General features: G+C 41.1%; 1 protein-coding gene across 1 annotated transcript in view; it reads left to right on the top strand.

The window, feature by feature from the left end:
* Window positions 1–1,007: 1,007 nt before the first annotated feature.
* Window positions 1,008–21,809, top strand: part of ctnnbl1 (catenin, beta like 1) — a 53,216-nt gene continuing 32,414 nt past the window's right edge. The window contains exons 1-11 of the mRNA XM_053481896.1: window positions 1,008–1,139; window positions 2,442–2,624; window positions 2,788–2,894; window positions 2,979–3,123; window positions 3,293–3,385; window positions 4,601–4,694; window positions 7,239–7,330; window positions 8,273–8,345; window positions 10,162–10,220; window positions 10,633–10,781; window positions 12,063–12,244. Coding sequence (XP_053337871.1) covers window positions 1,110–1,139; window positions 2,442–2,624; window positions 2,788–2,894; window positions 2,979–3,123; window positions 3,293–3,385; window positions 4,601–4,694; window positions 7,239–7,330; window positions 8,273–8,345; window positions 10,162–10,220; window positions 10,633–10,781; window positions 12,063–12,244 — 1,207 coding nt within the window. The 5' untranslated portion in view covers window positions 1,008–1,109. The remainder of the gene's footprint in view (window positions 1,140–2,441; window positions 2,625–2,787; window positions 2,895–2,978; window positions 3,124–3,292; window positions 3,386–4,600; window positions 4,695–7,238; window positions 7,331–8,272; window positions 8,346–10,161; window positions 10,221–10,632; window positions 10,782–12,062; window positions 12,245–21,809) is intronic.

Raw genomic sequence — 21,809 nt, 5'->3', positions numbered from 1 at the left:
TTGGAATCATAAAGGCTGATGATCATGTGGCCTACTGTTACATTAATGTCTTTTTTATGTATAGATAGACAGACTAGCGTAAGTAACCACCATCGATGGTTAAAGAGTTTGTAGAAATAGTTAAAAGGTTAAAGTTAAAAATAATCTGCTGATCTTTAATGTAATAAGTGATATTATTATTATTATTATTATTATTGTTATTATTATTATTTGAGGTTGAAGCCCACGTACATGTCTGTGTGTCTCTCTGTACAGCAGGACTCTCTGTCTAACTCATTAATACAAAGAAATCCCATTCTGTAAGGTTGATTATCTTACGCCTTGTTTACACTAAGTTATCCTTCTTTGGTGGTCAGACAAATACACTCCCTGTTCGGTAATCGGAGAGTGAATCACAGATGAGAAATGGAAAAAGTAGATCAAAGGATAAAGATGAAGTTTTGTCTTAAAACCACTCCAGCGTGTTAAAATTCACTTATACCACTTCAGCGCTGTTATTTCAGCCAAAGTGAAAATATAAACTAATCCCAGTAAAAATATTCACTTTATCTTTTCTAATTAATATCTATTGGTGCAGGTGTTTGTTTACATTGAGACAGTAGCGCATTAGTGGATTATTTTAAAGTAGATTATTAAATCCCACATATAACTGTTCATAACATCGCTTTTACTCAACATTTAGATTTCACTGATGGTGCAGATTAAACTACAGACAGATATCTAAGGACTGCAAAAGTCTCATTACACTCTGTCTAGACAGTTTTGTGTGATGCTGTGATAAAATCTGTTCAGAGAGACACACAGACAGACAGAAAGAAATCTGTTTTGAGACTCCAATGTATAAAAACATAAAGATATTGAAAGGGCCAGTTCTGATCAAAGTACAGACAAAACCTTTCCTCTATTTACTGTATATAGACAGAGAGCTGTACTGTACAGTGCTGGTATTTTCCCCCTCCGAGGCTGAAGGTGTCGCTGCTGCTCGTAACGCGTTTCCGCTCCAGAAAACACCGAAGGAGAAATAAACTTTGCAGGGCGCTTACAGTCCTGCTAACATTATACTTCTTAAATAAGGCTTTCTTTGGAATAAATTTAGCTCTTTAATAACTATGGACGTCGGTGAGCTGCTGAATTATCAGGTAACAGTCTGCTAAAGTCATATTAACCGTGCTACATTCATGCTTTTCTAGATTCGCCGGCGAGTTTATGTGTGCTAGCGCGCTTTGCAGCTAACAACATCAGGGCCGTATTTCAAACGGAGCAACCTTCCGTAGAGAAGTGCCCTAGCTTGGGTTTTCTCGTAATGGCGCACACGGAGTATGTAGTGCACTACGTGGTATAGCTGGATGTATTCGGGATTCAGCCCGCATCCAGCATGGGGATCTGTCTCAGTGTTGTTTAAACGTGATTTTATAACAGCTAGAAATATTAAGTGAAAGTTAAACAGCATACAACGTTTAATTAAAGTATTAATGAGGCCGGTTATAAACGAGTGTTAAGTATTTTTAAATGGGTAGTTTGATTTTTAATTCGGATTGAAATGACTGTGGATGAACTCTGCATAGTGATTATAAAATGCAGTGAAGTGTTTTATTGTGAAGTTTGAAAGAAGGGTTAAGAACTCTTGGTGGTTTGTTGTTATAGGAAAATAATCAATGTCAGGGTGATGTGGCGAATCAGAGCTCGAAATGATTTTCCTATATGTAACAAAACAAACCACACTAGTTCTTGTCCTGATTTGTGGCCTCGCACCTCCAGGGTCGCAGGTTCGATTCCTAGAAGATGAATAGTGAATGAATAAAAGAGTCCTTCTCTCACCAGTATTCATTTATTTCCTCATTTGACATTTAATAATAAATATGAATATTCCCCCCGGCAGTGACACTGGAGAATCCTTCCTTACATAACCCTTAAATACGACTTATTGCCTTCTTAGACATAACAAACAAGTCCCAGTCTACGTCATAGAATCTATACAACATGTTAATATAAACTTGTGATACATTTCGCAGTAGCAGCTTCACAGAATCAGAAGAAAAATTAGAAAATTAGTATGAAATGATAATAAATAAAACTAATCCACAATGATTAGATTATTCCTGATGAACAAGCCGAGGGCGACAGTGGCAAGAAAAAAAAAAACGTTCCTGAGATGGTAATACGAAGTAACTTTAAAAGGACCCAGACTCAAAAGAGAAGCCGTCCTCATTTGAGTGATAATGAGCGACAGGGATTGTTTTGCAGTCATACTGTGTGTACTGTAATAGATCCATCCCAGTTAAATAGTATGTTCGTTCAGAGACAGTGACTTGGACTATATTTTTAAAAATCATTGCTAAATAGTTACTTTCATATATTTATTTGTTTACAGTCGTAATTTATCCATTTTTACATAGTACCTTTGACTTCTTTAACTCCTTGAACGCACCTTTCTCTGACAGCCCGAGCGTGGAGGCAAGCGCTCGAGGGAGGACGCCGGCTCAGACGAGACTCGGCCCAAAAAGACATTGAGCAGGGAGCCTCCGAGACCGGCTGGGCCGATTCCAGAACCCATGCCGGAAGACCCGGAGAACAGAGAGAGGATCTTAGAGAAGCTCATGGACCAGGACGAGGTGGACCCTGAGGTGCCGTATCGTGCTGCTGACTCGTTCATATATATATATATATATATATATATATATATATATATATATACATACACACACACACACACACACACACACACACACACACACATACAGCGGATAAATGTTATAACGTGTCGTGCTTTGTCTGTGTCTGTTGCAGGGCGAGCCGGTGGACGAGGGCACGGTAAAGAAAATGATCCTGACCTTCGAGAAGAGGTCGTACAAAAACCAGGAGCTCAGGATTAAATTCCCTGACAATCCCGAGAAGTGAGTTAAAGCTATAAACAACATAGCGTTTTCTGGTTTTGCAGCACGCCAGTGTTGTTTCTGATCAGAAACCTCTTCCTGCAGGTTCATGGAGTCTGAACTGGACCTGAACGACATCATCCAGGAGATGCACGTGATCGCAACCATCCCTGAGCTGTACCACCTGCTGGTAGAGCTGAACGCTGTGCACTCTCTGCTCGGCCTGCTGAGCCACGAAAACACAGATATCCTTTCTCGCGTGATACATAAGCAGGTCAGGAGGTAGCTGATGGATCAGGGAGCAGAAACAAGTTGCCTTCCATATAAAAAGTGGAGTGTGTTTTAAATTAGTAGGTGACAAATCAGAAGGTGAGTTCCATGCAGAACCTGGTGGTTCTCCTTAACCCAGAGCACATATCTCTATCGCTGTGGTGGACCTGCTGCAGGAGCTCACGGACGTCGATACGCTCAACGAAAGCGAGGAAGGAGCCGAGGTCCTCATCGACGCCCTGGTGAGGAAATCCACACGCTCCGTCAAACTTGTTTATTTATTTATTTATTTATTTTTTAATAGTGCTTCTTCTGCCTTTTTCTGGCCTTTAGTGGTGTTGATGTCTATATTAATCAGGAAATAAGACACGCCTCCTGGGGGCGGGGCATATCTAGGTCTAAAGAGAACTGCCCTAAATGATCAACAGGGTTTGGAGATTATCCAGAGCCCCAGGAGGCGTGTCTTGCTCTACAATAAACATGGTTCATATTAGTGCTTGTTTTTAGGTGGTTAAGTTCTTCCTTGAGGATAAAGCTTATTAGATGTTTATGAAAAATCTTTAAAAATCCGCTTTATTTTATAAACTTTTTTTTAAAACTAGCATTATTTAATGATCTGAGAAGACAAAGTGCTTGAGTGAAGATTTTTTAAAAGCCTGAACGCAGCCCGAGAAAAAAAAAGGGAAAAAAAACATAAAAACCAATTTCCTCTACTCTTTCAATTTCCCTGCAATTTAATAACCATTAGCGATTGATCGGCGGTTCTAAGTTAGGAGCCGGCATCGTGTGTGTGTGTGATGACATTTAGAAAAAGGCGAGCCGCTGATTGGAGTGCGGCGGGAGAAAAAAATCAGCCCATTCCTGGAGCAGGAGCGAGGGACGGCGTCTTGCTGTGGAGTTTCTGATGTGTACGGGCGCAGACGTGGAGATGCGAGACGCGACAGGAAATTGGCGCTGTTGTGATAGGCGCTTTTTTTTGTAAAAAAAAATTGGTTAATTTTTAAACAAGAGTCAATTGCATTTTTTTTTTTTTTTTTTTAAAGATGTGTTTTCTTATATGACAGAGAGTTCCCTGGGGCTTTAATATCTGCAAACAGCTTCTAGTATTAAACAATAAATAAAATAAAATAAACATTGATTCTTTGTCGTTTAATAACTGTTTACTGGTGACTTCTTCAGAAACGTATGCAAAGCTTACATTTAATTAGAACCAAAAGCTACCAAACAAACAACAAAAAAAAACACATTCTTTTTCTTGTGTGTGTGTGTGTGGGGGGGGGGGATCCAGTTGTGGAACGATTGATAGCCATGTCTCCACGGCAACAGTGTATGTTTGTATTCTATGTTTCCGATGCGGAAACGTTCATACCCATGCATGAAGTCTGTGGATTTAGTGTGTACTGAACAATTCGTGACGTTTGACATTTTAAGTTGTTTATCTGTTTGTTGTTGTTTAGCTGGAGGGCCAGGTGGTGGCGTTGATGGTGCAGAACATGGAGCGGCTGGACGAGACGGTAAAAGAAGAAGCGGACGGAGTTCACAACACACTAGGTACGACGTGATCGCTGTCGTATTGCGACCCAAAAACCTGATCAGTTTAGCTGTTAGTTAGTGTGTTTAAGCGCTGATCCCAGATCTGTCCTAGTTCTCTTTTATTCACTGAGCTCATGTTTATTAAAGCCTTAAAGCTGACTCGAGATCAGCAGATTCTGTAACTGCTTAACCATCCTGTAGAACTGTCTCTTCTCCATCTCCATTTTTTCTTCTTATTTCTATTGATCTGTCCATCCATCCATCCATCCATCTGCCATCTTTTATTCCCCTCTTCCTCCCCTCAGGAGATTAATGTTACCTGTGTGTCAGAGGAAACCCTGCTGCTCTGAGTCTTTTACATCCTTCTCTATACCCCCTCCTCCTCTTCCTCCTCCTCCTCTTCCTCCTCCTGTTTCTCGCTCGTGTGCCGCTGTGTGATGGAGTTATCAGGGGTCTCTGCTTCTTTCTAGAGGAAACGATCCCTCCCTGTGTTCAGTCATAAAGCATGCTGCTGTGTTCTAGCTGTCTTTTCTCTCACACTTTAAATCTCTTTTCTTTTCTCTCTGGAAATCTGTACTGTGCCTGAGGCTTGCTGAGGGAGGTGGTTTGTGTACGTACAATTCCTTACTGAAGGAGGTGTGGCCACTGGGAGGTGTGGCTTGTGTATCTGTCAGGCTCAGGGAAGGAGGCGTGGCCTGTTTATCTATCAGGCTCAGGGAAGGAGGCGTGGCCTGTGTATCTGTCAGTCCCAGGGGTGGAGGGTGTGGCCTGTGTATCTGTCAGTCTCAGTGAAGGGGTGTGGCCTGTGTATCTGTCAGTCTCAGTGAAGGGGTGTGGCCTGTGTATCTGTCAGGCTCAGGGAAGGAGGCGTGGCCTGTGTATCTGTCAGGCTCAGGGAAGGAGGCGTGGCCTGTGTATCTGTCAGGCTCAGGGAAGGAGGCGTGGCCTGTGTATCTGTCAGGCTCAGGGAAGGAGGCGTGGCCTGTGTATCTGTCAGGCTCAGGGAAGGAGGCGTGGCCTGTGTATCTGTCAGGCTCAGGGAAGGAGGCGTGGCCTGTGTATCTGTCAGGCTCAGGGAAGGAGGCGTGGCCTGTGTATCTATCAGGCTCAGGGAAGGAGGCGTGGCCTGTGCATCTGTTAGGCTTACTAACAAAGGTGTGTGGTCTTACATGTTCTTTCTTTTCCCAATAAAGTGCATTTGCATATATACTGTACTAATAATAATTAGTAATTTAATAGATGTATATTGCGAAACATATGCGCCATGCTGTACATTATATTAAAGCCTTTAACTTACTTTGACTTGTAATACAGTGTGTGAATACAACCATGTAAATATTCGTTCCATATCTTGCGAAGCTGCGCGGATTACATTACACTCATCGCACTCCTAATCATATAAACTGCCTTAAGTGCATCTTTTCTACATTGTGTCGTTGATTACACACACCCCTACTGTGCACACACACTGACTCTTACAGTCTTCTAAAAAGAGCGCTTGTTGCACGCGGTTTTATTTTCCTCCTGAAAGCCCGTCTACACAAAGCTAATCTCCAGACTTCCAGCTGTTTCAGGCAGACGTTCCTGCACTCATCCGTTTTCGTTTGTTTGTGTGGCACCAAATTGGCGAATCTGATTTGCACAAACTGGGTCAGTGCTGCAGAGAACTGAATGTGTGCATGTGTGTGTGTGTGTGGGTGGGTGGGTTGGTGGATGTGGTGATTTAGTTAAAGTGGTTTTCAGCAACACCAGCATTTAATGTTTAATGTTCAGCTGAAGAAAGGGAAAAAGCCCTGCATGTGCTACAAACGCACACTCACACGCAAACACACACTATTCCCAGGGCTTTATCGTCTTTGCAGTGTGAATGTAATCTGTCACCCACCATGCAGTCCACACACATGCACACACACGTCTATATAACCACACACTGCTGCCTGAAAGTGCTTTTGTGTTTCACAGCAGTCTGCATCTCATGTGTGTCTTAGAAATTTATAGGACGAACTCTTCTGGACCTGCATCTCCACACTGTTGTAAATTCTCACAGGAAGTGTAATTGGATCACAGGCGAAGCAGAAACCCTGCGTTTTCCGCTCTACACACCTGACTACAGTGCTCGACTATACTCTGCATACGAAACAAAACAGCACGCACACCGGATGTGGAATTATTCACAATCAGTTTGGTCTGATGGCGTTCTGACAGGAAGAGAAACCGATTTCTATGTGTTTTGTTTATTTATTGATATTTTTTTTCCTCCACTATTGTACGCCCTGAAGTGGCTCAAGATGTGGATGAAAAATAAAGTCCTAAAATAAAGTGATAAATAAAAAAGGATTAATTTTCAATTAATACTTACACTAACATTGAAGTGGGAAGACTGAACTCAGAATTACATAATTTTTTTTCCCCCAACGCGTGTTAATGTTAAATGTTTTCTTCCGCAGTCCAAAGACATGTAGGCAGAGGAGGAGCTCGACCTCAGAATTGGTCAGCCAGGTTTGATTCCTGGTTCTTTTCAGTAACCTGTGTGTGTCTATGTGTGTGTGTTTACTGTTACAGCTGTGGTGGAGAACATGGCTGAGTTCAGACCGGGTCTCTGCACAGAAGCCGCTCAGCAGGGACTCATGCAGTGGCTCCTCAAGAGGATTAAAGTAAGAGAGCAGCATAATACTTAAGACCTGCTTATACTCTGCGTGATCTGTGTGTGTGTTTTCCGATTCATACTGTGTCATTAGCTACGTTTACAAGAACAGTGTTTTATTCCTGATCAGAGATTTCACCATAACTGTTTACATAATAAGGTGTGTGTTCGCATGCTCAAATCAGAATGGATAATTTTTAGGCATGCATTCTTAAAAAAAGTGGTTCTGCCTGCTGTGAAAAGTGTGATCTGCCAGAAATATAACAGAAGAACAAGGTGATGTTGGACCAGACTTCCCTTCCTCCCTAATAAACATGGCTTTATAACCTGCGTTATGATTGGTTAAGAGAATTCAGTTGTTTCTTTTTTTGGGTACGTCCCTTGGCGAGCCAATCAGATCATCTTCTTCGTCATCCAAAAAACTTGTCACATCACCTAATGGTGCCTCAAAATTTGACAAACGTGCAGAAAGAATACGCTTATTCCAACTAGATACGATCACATCTGAAGTGTTTGCATGGCGAATATTTACCTGCTGAACAGATTATCAAAAGTTTACACCATCACACTCATTCCCGTAGAGAAAATGCTCCCTTTAGGTCAGGCATTAAATAATTCTTATATTTTAATCTATTCATAGTTCTGATGTTGTGAGACATCCATGCAATTAGTTCCTCTTCTTACTGCTTATGTTATAGCAGCTATAAACAGTCATTTCCTCTCCAACTTCTCCTTTTCTTGTTGTAAAGTTAATCAAACTAAATTAAAGTCTGTAAAACTGGTCACTACAGGTAACTCTGCTGTCCTCATTAAAAGGTCAGACCTGAGCATCGCTCTCATTTCAGCTCGATTCGGTTACAGGCGCCCTGTTATTATAAGGAGAAATAGCATAAATTAGAGTAGTAATTGGAAACGTGCTTGAATCACAAGTGTGCCTTTCATTATAACGCAGGCGAAGATGCCGTTCGACGCTAACAAGCTGTACTGCAGCGAGATCCTGGCCATCCTCCTCCAGAACAACGACGGTGAGTCCAAAAAGCCTTGGCTCATCATCTTTAAACTTGAACATTTGCATGGCCCTGATGGGTGCCAAAATTTTTTACCCCAGTATAGCTCCATAAATGTTTTTTGTTTCTTTAATTTGAATCGTGCCTATTACACAGTATGACGGATAAATGTGCTTCTTAAATAAGGTGGAGCATCCTAGCTAGCTAAGCAAGCTAGCACTTAAGCAAGCTAGCTAAGCTTACATTTTTACAACATATAACATTCAGTGTCTTGTGTTAGCTAGCTGAATTTAATCTCGGAAATAACTAGCAACAAATTTCTAGTTGAATGTTGCTAGCTAGCAAAGATGATTAGCAAAGCCTTTTATGTAAAAGGGGAACCTAGTCGTTAACTAACAAAATGTAATCACGGTAAAGACAATTAGCAAGACACAGGGCTTTACCTGATAAAGTTAGCTGACTGTTTAGAAAGCAAGCAAATGGTGTAGCAACATAGCTAACCCCTTGTTGCTAGTGTCACACCATTGTTAGCTTGCTAAATAAAATTTTAGAATTTACTTTGTTTAATAAGATTAGAAGAAAAAGAAGGATGCATGCTAGCATATTTAGCTAGCAAGCAGTATATTCCTTTTATTCCATCACTTTTTCCACATTCTCTGAAATTTTTTTTTGTGTTTGCTAAATAAATATGATCGAGGAAATAATTTCTGGCAAGTTTGACTCATAGCAAAGCAACAAGAAGAGCTAGTTCACCATCAACAAGTCATTATCTTATATAGCAAGTTAACTTATGTCTTACTCCTAGCGTGTTATGCTAACTAGCTAAATTTAGTTCTTGAAACAACTTTGGCATTTTACAAAAAACAAAATTTTCTCTTTTTAATGTGATCTTATTAAAGTGTTCATGCTAACATTGAGGTAATTGTAAATATTTATAAATGTCCTATAAATATAAATAAATATAGATGTTTATAGTAGTTTTTTATATAGGAAATCAAATGAAATTAAGAGAATAATTTCAAAAATCTCCACAGAATGTTGGTGTTAGCATTAGCATTTACCTCAGGATTTTACTTTTAAAATTCTGGCGGCCATTTTAAGAGCTGCATGTTGTCACGGTAACAGTTTTAATATAGATGTCTATAGGGTCTAATGGAGAACCTCTTATTGTGTGTCTGTGTGTGTGCTTGCTGTTATTTGTAGTTATATTATCGCTGTTGTAATTATTATACAATACACATCTAGGTGGAAATTTTTTATACTTCTGTGTCTTTGCGAACTTTTCTCTCGCCCGTTTATCGGGTGGAAGCGAAGGAGGCGTGGATTCTGCGCCTGTTAGGGACCTCTGGTCGCTGACGGTCTTAGCTAGTGACCTGAAGTATGTATCACCAAAACAAGGCGTGGCCGTTATACTTATTTCACTGAAGTGGGCGTGGCTGCTAAGACACTCCTAGTGAGTAAGGTGTGGCCTTTGTATTTGTCTCCCCAGAGTTTTCGATGTTTTAAATCCCAAATAAATTCCAAACAATCTTTATAGGTCGCTCAGTTAAAATATTTTACATGTTTAAAATATCTTCACATAAATGTCAGTCATTGGGTGAAGGAGGCGTGGCCTCGGTGTTGGTCAGTCACAGGGTGAAGGAGGCGTGGCCTCGGTGTTGGTCAGTCATGGGGTGAAGGAGGCGTGGCGATTATACAGGAGAAGCAAATAACAGTTTAAGACAAACGAACACAAACAAATCCCTTAATTTTCCTCCCTCTCTGGTCCCCAGTGTCCTTATATGTCTCTCTGTGTCTCTTTCCATCTCTGTCTCTGTCTCTCTCTGTCTTTCAGGCACCAGAGAGCTTTTGGGTGAGCTGGACGGCATCGATGTGCTCCTGCAGCAGCTCTCGGTGAGTTATCTCTCATGTGCATGTGTGTCTCTGTCTCTTTGTGTCTCAACCCCAGTAGACTCAGAGCAGTCTCTCTCTTCATGTGTTTCCTTTTCCTTTATTCGCCGTCTGTTTTGCACAAAGCTGGTGTACTGCTCCATATATCCGGGCAAATCTCAGTAAAAACTGCAGACCCCCTGGCAGCTATAAACTGTTGCTTTACTCAACACAAAAACAAGGCAAAAAGAAAATAAAGACACCGAATCATTCTGCAGAAGAACTGCAGCTTTGACTCGTGCTTTACTCCGCAAAGCACACACACACACACACACACAGACACACACACGACCCCAGCGGCTAATAGACGCTGTACTAAGCTGCAATAAAGCCGTTGGTTTATCATTTATTATATCATTATGTCGCTGTGTGTCAGGTGTTCAAAAGGCACAACCCGTCCACGCCCGAGGAGCAGGAGATGATGGAGAACCTGTTCGACGCTCTCTGTTCCTGCCTCATGCTGCCGGCCAACCGCGACCGCTTCCTCAAGGGGGAGGGGCTCCAGCTGATGAACCTCATGCTCAGGTTTGTGATTGGCAGCTGATCTTGGTGCGTGTGTCATCATTTAGGCGTGCCATAGTTATGTCCTCTTAAATCTGTGTGTATTATTATTATTATTATTATTATTAACTGTTCAAATTCTCATAAAAGAAATCAAGGGCATGAGGGTGTTATGGCACTGAACATAAAACAGCAGGGTGTAAAATAAGTCATACTGGCGGGTGACCAGAAAAGGGAAGTGAGGCTGTTTTGCTGAGGCGGGTCGTCCGTCTCGTCTGGATTTAGACGTTCATTGCAGTTGAGCTGGGACTCCAGCATCCTTCAAACAGCTTTCTGCTTCACATATCTCATCTCTCTCTTACACACACACACACATTTTCCTCCTTCCTCCTCTCTTTCTCGCTCTCTCTCTCTCTCTCTCGCTCTCTTTTCTTCCCTGCGTCCTGACACCTGAACCGTCTTTGCCGTGAGCTCGATAAACAGTGCTGTTCATCATCTCCAGATGAGGAGAGTGGCAGCATGACGGACAGCTACATTTCCCAGAGTGCCACGTTGCTCGTCGGAGAGCTCTCATACATCGCTGTTTGTGCCACTCGCTTGCCGGACTTTCAAATAATTGATCGTGTTTGCTTTGTTATGATATGCAAACCTGTTTTTTATATGTGAAATAGATTGCTCGTAAGGACAAAGTGCCTCTAGTATATCATGTAGAAATATCTGACAAGGAGTCTACTACGCTTCTACTCCAGTGACAGTAATGATCATATAAAACCATAAAAATCTATCATAGTTAAAGTCATTTTATGTTTGTAGTAGAGACGGGAATCACCAGGGTCCACCTGATACGATATTATCATGATGCTTGGGTGCTGATTTGATTCGTATTCTCTAAATATCACAAATTTGTCTACATCCTGATTTGATATTAGATTAATTGTCCAGGTTTCAGGATTGCTCTTAACACACAGGATGGTGTGCGAATAGCTTAAAGTGCACCACCTGCAGGATTATAGAGGAACAGTAACATTTTACCACCTTCAATTGAAACATGTATGCATTTAAAAAATAAGATTTTGGGCAGTTTATTTTGGTAAACAGTGCATTACAGTCCCCTGGGTATGAAAAGATAATACCGAAAGCACACGATGATGTTTGCAGCTAGTGCAATGTTTTTTTTTTTCTCGGGACTCAATGCACGAAGCGAGTCGAAGTGACAGATTGGGTAAATAATGTGACATTGAGAAAACAGTTCTGTAATGCACTGTGTCCTGGTTCATGCTCCTTTGTTATTGTGTGTGTGTGTAGAGAGAAGAAGTTGTCTCGGACTAGCGCCCTTAAGGTCCTGGACCACAGCATGATCGGCCCCGAGGGTGCTGATAACTGCCACAAGTTTGTAGACATCCTGGGGCTTCGCACCATTTTCCCGCTGTTCATGAAGACGCCGAAGAAGATGAGGAAGGCTGGAGTGTCAGACAAGGAGCATGAAGGTATCCCATAATAACCTCCTTATCTATCTTATGCACTTTCATATACTTGGTCTGGACAAATGTGTTGCCTTTGTGCAAGACCGTCTCAGTAGAGCATGAAAGTAGGTGTGTAGATGAGAAGGTGTGGCCTATTGCTTAACAGCTCCATTAGAGGAGATGAGGGGCGTGGCCTCTTGTTTAACAGCACCATTAGAGGAGATGAGGGGTGTGGCCAGTTGCTTAACAGCTCCATTAGAGGAGAGGGGGGCGTGGCTTATTCCTTAACAGCTCCATTAGAGGAGATGAGGGGCGTGGCCTATTGCTTAACAGCTCCACTAGAGGAGATGAGGGGCGTGGCCTCTTGTTTACCAGCTCCATTAGAGAAGAGGAGGGGCGTGGCCTATTGCTTAACAGCTCCACTAGAGGAGATGAGGGGCGTGGCCTCTTGTTTACCAGCTCCATTAGAAGAGATGAGGGGTGTGGCCTATTGCTTAACAACTCCATTAGAGGGGGGGGGGGCATGGCCTCTTGTTTAACAGCTCCATAAGAGGAGATGATGGGGCGTGGCCTATTGCTTAACAGCTCCATTAGAGGAGATGATGGGGCGTGGCCTATTGCTTAACAGCTCCATTAGAGGAAATTAGGAGGTGTGGCCTGTTTAACGGTTCCACTAGAGGAGATGAGGGGCGTGGCCTCTTGTTTACCAGCTCTATTAGAGGAGATGAGGGGTGTGGCCTATTGCTTAACAACTCCATTCGAGGAGATGATGGGGCGTGGCCTATTGCTTAACATCTTTATTAGAGGAAATTAGGAGGTGTGGCCTGTTTAACGGTTCCACTAGAGGAGATGAGGGGCGTGGCCTGTTCCTCAACAGCTCCTTTAGAGGAGATGAGGAGGTGGGGCCTCTAACTTAGTAGTTCCAGTAAAGGAAATTAGGAGGCGTGGCCTCTTGTTTAACAACTCAATTAGAGGTAATAAACTTTACCAAACGCAGCCGTCTGTCATGAATTAAAGAGATTTTAAGGAAAAATTAGATTTTTTAAATGTATTATTAATAACAGCAAGAAGTTTTAGAAAACTTAGAAATAACTCTACTACATCATGTCCATGTTGCTTTCTTTTCCACAATTTTCCATCACTGTTGCATTGTGGGACGTCTTACACAACATGTTTATTTATTTATCCTCAGCAGCACAGTGTCATCAGCGCACTGTAAATATCCCTGTCCATCACATCCTACCTATGACACACTGCTTGTGCATGGGGATTAGTGTGTGTGTGTGTGTGTGTGCGCTAGCAGTCTGCAAGAAATTGAGAAGAAGTGAGGAGGAGGCGGGGCTAATTAAACTCGCTAATTAATAGGCGCTGATCCTTAACACTAAGTCATCGAAAAGCGTCGCTCTCGAGCGCGCATTCAATCCGATCGTGAAACTCGCACCCGGGCACAAGGAGGGATCACGAGCTGGAATTAACGTCAGCGAGAGCTTGTTAAGAAGAATCTGATCTCTAATGAAGGCCCTGACGTTGAATAGCTCCAGCGCACAGATACACACTCGCCTTGAGGCGTAGATGTCGACGTGACCGCAGGAAAGTGTGAACACGTGTTACATCATGAGGAATAGTTCATCCTCACGCAGCCATTATGACTAAAACTGTCCAAAACGCTTATGAGGAATCGTGCAGCTTAGATTTTAATCGTGCAAGATTTTCAGCTGTGTCCTAACGAGGTGCGCTATTTTCGGAAGTGAGACATGAAGCCTGGAGAGGGGAGCGAGAGAGGAAGTGAGCGAGCAGGTGAAGCGGTGTTGATTGCGCTGTGTGTTTGTGGTGTTTTTTTTTTATTTTTATTTTTTTATTTCCCCCTTTCGCCTTGAGTGACGTCCCACGTGGGGTGGAATTTTGGGAACTCAAGCTCTGACAGGAGCAGTTTTAGTCGCCTAATGAAGCGTCTGTTGTAATACAGAAGCAAATGAACACCTCCACACGATCATTAAACCGGAACACGAGTCCCAGCGGGACGCTTATTTCCCTCCGCCTACGTTTAAGAACACTGAAGGTCTACAGCTAAGATGGTTAGATGGAACCTTCTGGAAAAATGTGAGACATTTAATATCTCCCCCTCCCGATCACATTTCCGAGCACGGCGTTCTCGGATGCTCGATTCTGATTGGTCGAAAGGTTTTTCTGTAATAGTTCCTTATAGAAATGCATTTGAACGCCATGGTTTCTATAGTAACAGCTCACTCACTTGTCCTTGGACGGTGACATTTCATAAGATGTTTAACATTTATAAAAGGAGTCGCCAGTCGTTGACGCTCAAAGTCGTTCAAAGTCAGACAGAATTCTTGATCATTGAGCAAGAACAAAAACTAGCCTGTTTAAATCAAATTTTTAATTACTACAAAATTAATCATTGGCATACTGATGTGGTAGAAGATGAATAAAATACATTGCGATTCAAATAAAAAAAAAAATCATAACATTTTGTTTTGTCTGGGAAGCGAAACCAACCAAAAAAAACCCTAAAATTTATTTAATCATTTATGGTTGAAATTTCAATTACAAAACAAGTTTTTTTTATTTTATTGTTTTACGCAAAAGTACTTTTAACAATAAACGGTTCAAAATTTATGAGTTAAAAAAAAAAAAAAACATAGTTTAAGGAAATCTTCCGTAAAGTACTCACATTTTTGCAAGATTAACACTTGTTTTTCTTCTTTTGAGTTTTATCAGAGATAAGTGCATTATCGCCACCTGGTGGAGCGGAGTGTGGCACAGGAGATTAGAAAGCAGGAAAAGAAAGATTAGCACTTTTTGGAATGTGATGTCAAACAAGACAAGTAATTTGTAATACTTTTAAGAAATATAGCTGCTTGTGATGAATTTGAAAGGAATCGAAAATCACGACGCCTCATCAATCACATTTTAATTCACAGTCTACGTATGATTCATAGCTCTGTTCGAAGAGGCTAAAGGTTACAAACATTTTGAACAGAAATTTGCCTGGAAGTAATAAGCGCCAGGAACTTTGTCTAATGATTTCATCACAGTTACGAATAATAAAAGCAGCTGGTACATGATGTGGAATCACGCACACGTCTGTAAGATCCTCCAGCGTATTGCTGTCTGCCGCTTGCTCGCTCTTCCACGACGTTGCTTTTTTCCTGGAGCCGACTGGACTCGGGGTGTGAAGAACATCTGCGCGTACGTGACAAACGAAGCGTGCAGTCTAGCCACGGCGTGCAAACTTGGTAGAGTTACGACCGTTAGAATGCACCCTGAAACGAATGGCCCAAGGAAATGAAGTTGTAATAAGATAGAGATTAGAAATAATACATCGTTCTGCTTAAGGAATATCGTTGGAGTTTTTCGTTACTTTAATTATATGCCGTGTGGACGTGAAAGTTTGAAACATTGCTGCGGTATCATTAAAAAACAATCAGCTCGACCGTCCCTGAAGGTTTTATGTGTACATTCAGCTACGAGTGTGGATGATGTTAGAGGTTTTGTATTCTCTTTACACAACAGGCAGTAGGCATTAATCCGCTATTTACAGTTTAGTCACGGTCTTTCTATTTAGCTGATGCTTCATTACCTCATTGCTTGAACATAGAAAAATATAATAAGGGTAACAAATGCTATGAGATTAGCGGAAAAAAAAATCTTGTAAAATGAAAGAAAGATGTCTGGATGTGTGATTTCACCCCGACACCCACGGCATTAAGTTATCATTAGAGATTATCGTAGTAAATGGAGATGGAAAATTGCTCCGGCTTTTTGAAAAGGTTTCTTTTCGATCCTCAGTGAACTAGATTGGCGTTAGTGTTAATAATTGCCATAAATGGCACGGGAGGCGGGGGGGACCAAAAAAAGCTCGGTTAGTGACTGTGTTCGTATCCCTTAATCAAGACCCGGACCGCTCTCTTCTCTTATTCGAGGGAGAAATGAACAGGCCACTTTTGAGTCTGCGTGAAGCTTGTGGTAATTGATTCTTTTTCTTTTAATTGAGGATTATCATCAGCATTCCCGTTATGTTTGCGAGAGCAAGCTGTGTGAAGCGATTACGGTTTATAAATCATGGAGTGAAGCATAGCGAGGCGTTTCCTTAAACCCCCGTTGGTCCAGTAGACATCGATGCCTCGAATGTCCTTTGACGTGTCTCTTCATCATCAATCAGAAGAAATAAATTCTAAGAAATTTCGAGAAAATAAACCTAGTGGAATGTGATTTTCAGTTGAAACTGGAGTGGAAAGGATCCGTTTGGTGAAGGTTCTAATTGGTTTTAAGTTTGAGGTGTAATTACATTTATGTGACCGCGTTTACATAAACCCGATAGTCGAAAGGATCTGGCTAGTTTGTGCAACGTAGATGAAAAATGTCTCTAGACCTAAGCATAAAAAGAATCTGATTGTTTTTGTTAACAAAATGTGTTAGAATGATTGTGACCTCTCCATAAACACCCTTGTTCATATCACCATCACCGAGGATTACGGCTTGCAGCCACGACAGACAGGCTCTGGTAGATTTTCAACACAAGAATGGACAGAAATGAAAAGATTGGTTCCACGTTTCCAGGATGGAATCGACCTGATTGCGACACTCCCTCCACTGGCTTCCTCTAGCAGCCCGTCAAAAACACTGAGCTCATACAAAGCCGAAAACAGACCAGAACCCTCTGACCTCACAGCACTCATCACCGCACCGACACCGCACCATGCTTCCTTTGATCTTCTGGGTCTGCTCTACTGCTTCTACCTTCTCCCGTGTACAAGGAAACCATCATGCATTGAAAGTTATTTTCTGTTTTGGCACCAAGGTTGGATTTAGTTACTAGACTAGAATGGAAAGTGTTCAGTGCTTCTGGATAGAAGGAAGATTGAATCACTTCAGTTCCCTTAGATGGAGAGGATCTGATGGCTTTCGTTAGCAGGCTGGAAAAGATCTGGTTGGTTCAAGCCTCAAGGTTGGAAAGAATTCATGTTTCTCTACAAAATTGAGCAAGAACCACGACACTGACTTGGATACTGATAAACATCTAGTCCAGTCGTTTGAATCGATTGACTCAGATGATACGATCTGGTTGGTGTCTGGACTCTTGCTTGTGCGAGGATGTGCGTGTATAGAACCAGGATGGAATAGATATAATAATTTACTGTGACCACAGTGGCACGTTTTTTGTTGTTGGTTCTGAGCCAAGGATTGGAAATGGGGCAGAAGTAGCTTAATCAGTTAAGGCTGTGGGTTACTTAGTTATTGATTGGAAGATTGGGGGTTCGAGGCCCAGCACCACCACATTTGCCACTGTTGAGCCCTTGAGCAAGGCCCTTAACCATATCTGCTCCAAATGAAAAAGAAATTGGTTGCAAAGTACAAGTGACAAATAATTCATGATTTTTAATAATAATAATAATAACTAGATACAAAAGTTTGTTTAGACAAACTTTAAGTTGGCTTGAGAAAGCCGGAGATAAAAGTTTAAAAGTGTGAAAAGTTTAAAATAGTTTAAGAAGTTAAAAAAGTTAAAACATTTTAAGTTTAAAAGGTTTAAAAGACAGATAGATAGATAGATAGATAGATAGATAGATAGATAGATAGATAGATAGTGTCAGACAGATAGACAGTTACAGATATATAGATTGATAGATAGATAGATTTATGATTGAGTCTATAGATAGATAGAAATAGTCAGATTACAGATAGATAGATAGATAGATAGATAGATAGATTAGTTAGAAATAGTCAGATGATAGATAGATATATAGATAGATAGATAGATATATAGATAGATAGATAGATAGATAGATAGATAGATAGATAGATTAGTTAGAAATAGTCAGATGATAGATAGATACATAGATAGATAGATAGATTAGTTAGAAATAGTCAGATGATAGATAGATAGATAGATAGATAGATAGATAGATAGATAGATTAGTTAAAATAGTCAGATGATAGATAGATTAGAAAAGTTAGATAAGTTTGAATGAGTTAAAATGTGTTAGAAAAAGTACATAGAAGGGAAGTCTATAGATAGATAGAAATAATCAGATTACAGATAGATAAATAGATAGATAGATAGACAAATAGATAGATAGATAGATAGATAGATAGATAGATAGATAGATGAGTTTGAATGGGTTAGAAATAGTACATAGAAGGGAAGTCTATAGATAGATAGAAATAATCAGATTACAGATAGATAAATAGATAGATAGATAGACAAATAGATAGATAGATAGATAGATAGATAGATAGATAGATGAGTTTGAATGAGTTTGAATGGGTTAGAAATAGTACATAGAAGAGAAGTTTGATTGAGTCTAATTGGCATTAGCAAGGCGGTGGTGCGGGGTATGGGTCGTGCATGCGAACGCACACTCTTCTGTGACAGACACAGAGAACCGCAACCTGTAATAATTAAGCTCTCAAACAAACGCTTCCCAACCGAGAACCGTAGGTCCGATCGCAAAAATCTTTTCACCGTAAGTGGCAGGAACTTCCTGACTACGACATATTGAATCCTCATGCCCGTAGAGTGTATTATATTGACGTGGTGACAGTGTAAAGACACCCTCCGATTCACACTCTGTGAATATGGCAGTTGACAGTGGCACGCATGGTGGAAAATCAAAATTTTCATCAAACTTAAACTGCTCTCGTGAAGCAACCGTAAAAGTTATCAAAACATGGACCCAATCCGTAAAAGTCCAAAGCCTTGTGACCCATTTAAACTTTGAATGATGTTTCTACGACAAATTATGGCCGAACGGTAAGCTTTCAAAGTGACCCATGTTTTCACCCTTTTTCGGGCCATTTCCCATTGAAATGAATAGGGAAAAATGGGGTGGTTATTTGGGAATTTCGGGAAAACCGTGCGACGGATCCCTACCAAAAGTCATAGCACACCATTCCCGAAAAAGGCGCACGGTTTGACACCTCACTCATGGCACTCGGGCAAAGTTAGTCTCAATGTTAAGTCTGTGGGGGGTTAATTGCCCCCTGCGAGGGCAATTGATCACCCACCCCTTAGAAAAGTCACAGCACCCCATTCCCGAATAGGGCGCACGGTTTGACACCTCACTCATGGGATTCGGGCAATGTTGGTCTCAATGTTAAGTCTGTGGGTGGTTAATTGCCCCCTGCGGGGGCAATTAACCACCCACCCCTTAGAAGAGTCACGGCAACCCATTCCCGAATAGGGCGCACGGTTTGACACCTCACTCATGGGATTCGGTCAATGTTGGTCTCAATGTTAAGTCTGTGGGTGGTTAATTGCCCCCTGCGGGGGCAATTAACCACCCTCCCCTTAGAAGAGTCACGGCAACCCATTCCCGAATAGGGCGCACGGTTTGACACCTCACTCATGGGATTCGGTTAATGTTGGTCTCAATGTTAAGTCTGTGGGTGGTTAATTGCCCCCTGCGGGGGCAATTAACCACCCACCCCTTAGAAGAGTCACAGCACCCGATCCCCGAATAAGGCGCACGGTTTAACACCTCACTCATGGGACTCGGGCAATGTTGGTCTCAATGTTAAGTCTGTGGGTGGTTAATTGCCCCCTGCGGGGGCAATTAACCACCCACCCCTTAGAAAGGTCACAGCACCCCATTCCCGAATAAGGCGCATGGTTTGACACCTCATTTGTTGGTTTACGATGAACGGTGCGGGACCAGTTATAATTCGCTAAAATCCCCATTATAAGTCAATGGGACGGTTAATTGCCCCCTGCGGGGGCAATTAACCGCCCACCCCTTAGGAAAGTCATAGAAAAATTCTTCCCGAATATTCTGCACGCTTTGACACCTCACTCATGGGTCTACGATAAATGGTGCGGGACTAGTTCATCGCCAAAATCCCCATTATATGTCAATGGGGCAAATTGGGGACCTCTCTTGCCCCGGGGGTAAAACTTATACCCTTGTGCATGGTATCTTTTGACAAAGGCTGCAAACATCTTCAAATAGGGTTAATTTAACGTTTCTACAAAATTCCCTCTCTGCGCAACAAACCGTCAAAATTCGTCTCAATGTTAAGTCAATGGGATTTTTGGGGCGGTTAATTGCCCCTGCGGGGCAATTAGTAAGTCCGATCAGTTAGAAAAGATATAGCACACCCCGCGAGATCAGTCTGAAAGTCTGGGCCGAGTTTGGAGTTAGTGGAGTTAAAGCTCTAGGAGGAGAAGCGTTTGATAATTTTAGTCTCGGAATAATAATAATAACTAGATACAAAAGTTTGTTTAGACAAACTTTAAGTTGGCTTGAGAAAGCCGGAGATCGAAGTTTAAAAGTGTGAAAAGTTTAAAATAGTTTAAAAAGTTAAAAAAGTTAAAACAGTTTAAGTTTAAAAGGTTTAAAAGACAGATAGATAGATAGATAGATAGATAGATAGATAGATAGATAGATAGTGTCAGACAGATAGACAGTTACAGATATATAGATTGATAGATAGATTTATAATTGAGTCTATAGATAGATAGAAATAGTCAGATTACAGATAGATGGATAGATAGATAGATAGATAGATAGATAGATAGATAGATAGATAGATTAGTTATAAATAGTCAGATGATAGATAGATAGATAGATAGATAGATGATAGATAGATAGATAGATAGATAGATTAGTTAGAAATAGTCAGATAGATATATAGATAGATAGATAGATAGATAGATAGATTAGTTAGAAATAGTCAGATGATAGATAGATACATAGATAGATAGATAGATTCGTTAGAAATAGTCAGATGATAGATAGATACATAGATAGATAGATAGATAGATAGATTAGTTAGAAATAGTCAGATGATAGATAGATAGATAGATAGATAGATAGATAGATAGATTACTTAAAATAGTCAGATGATAGATAGATTAGAAAAGTTAGATAAGTTTGAATGAGTTAAAATGTGTTAGAAAAAGTACATAGAAGAGAAGTCTATAGATAGATAGAAATAATCAGATTACAGATAGATAGATAGATAGATAGATAGATAGATAGATAGATAGATGAGTTTGAATGAGTTTGAATGGGTTAGAAATAGTACATAGAAGAGAAGTTTGATTGAGTCTAATTGGCATTAGCAAGTCGGTGGTGTGGGGGATGGGTCGTGCATGCGCACGCACACTCTTCTGTGACAGACACAGAGAACCGCAAACTGTAATAATTAAGCTCTCAAACAAACGCTTCCCAACCGAGAACCGCAGGTCCGATCGCAAAAATTCTTTCACCGTAAGTGGCAGGAACTTCCTGACTACGACATATTGAATCCTCATGCCCGTAGAGTGTATTATATTGACGTGGTGACAGTGTAAAGACACCCTCCGATTCACACTCTGTGAATATGGCAGTTGACAGTGGCACGCGTGGTGAAAAATCAAAATTTTCATCAAACTTAAACTGCTCTCGTGAAGCAACCGTAAAAGTTATCAAAACATGGACCCAATCCGTAAAAGTCCAAAGTCTTGTGACCCGTATAAACTTTGAATGATGTTTCTACGACGAATTATGGCCGAACGGTAAGCTTTCAAAGTGACCCATGTTTTCACCCTTTTTCGGGCCATTTCCCATTGAAATGAATAGGGGAAAAT

Source organism: Clarias gariepinus, chromosome 22 (genome assembly GCF_024256425.1).
Source record: "Clarias gariepinus isolate MV-2021 ecotype Netherlands chromosome 22, CGAR_prim_01v2, whole genome shotgun sequence".
Lineage (NCBI taxonomy): Eukaryota > Metazoa > Chordata > Actinopteri > Siluriformes > Clariidae > Clarias > Clarias gariepinus.
This window is presented reverse-complemented; position numbering and strand designations above follow the sequence as displayed.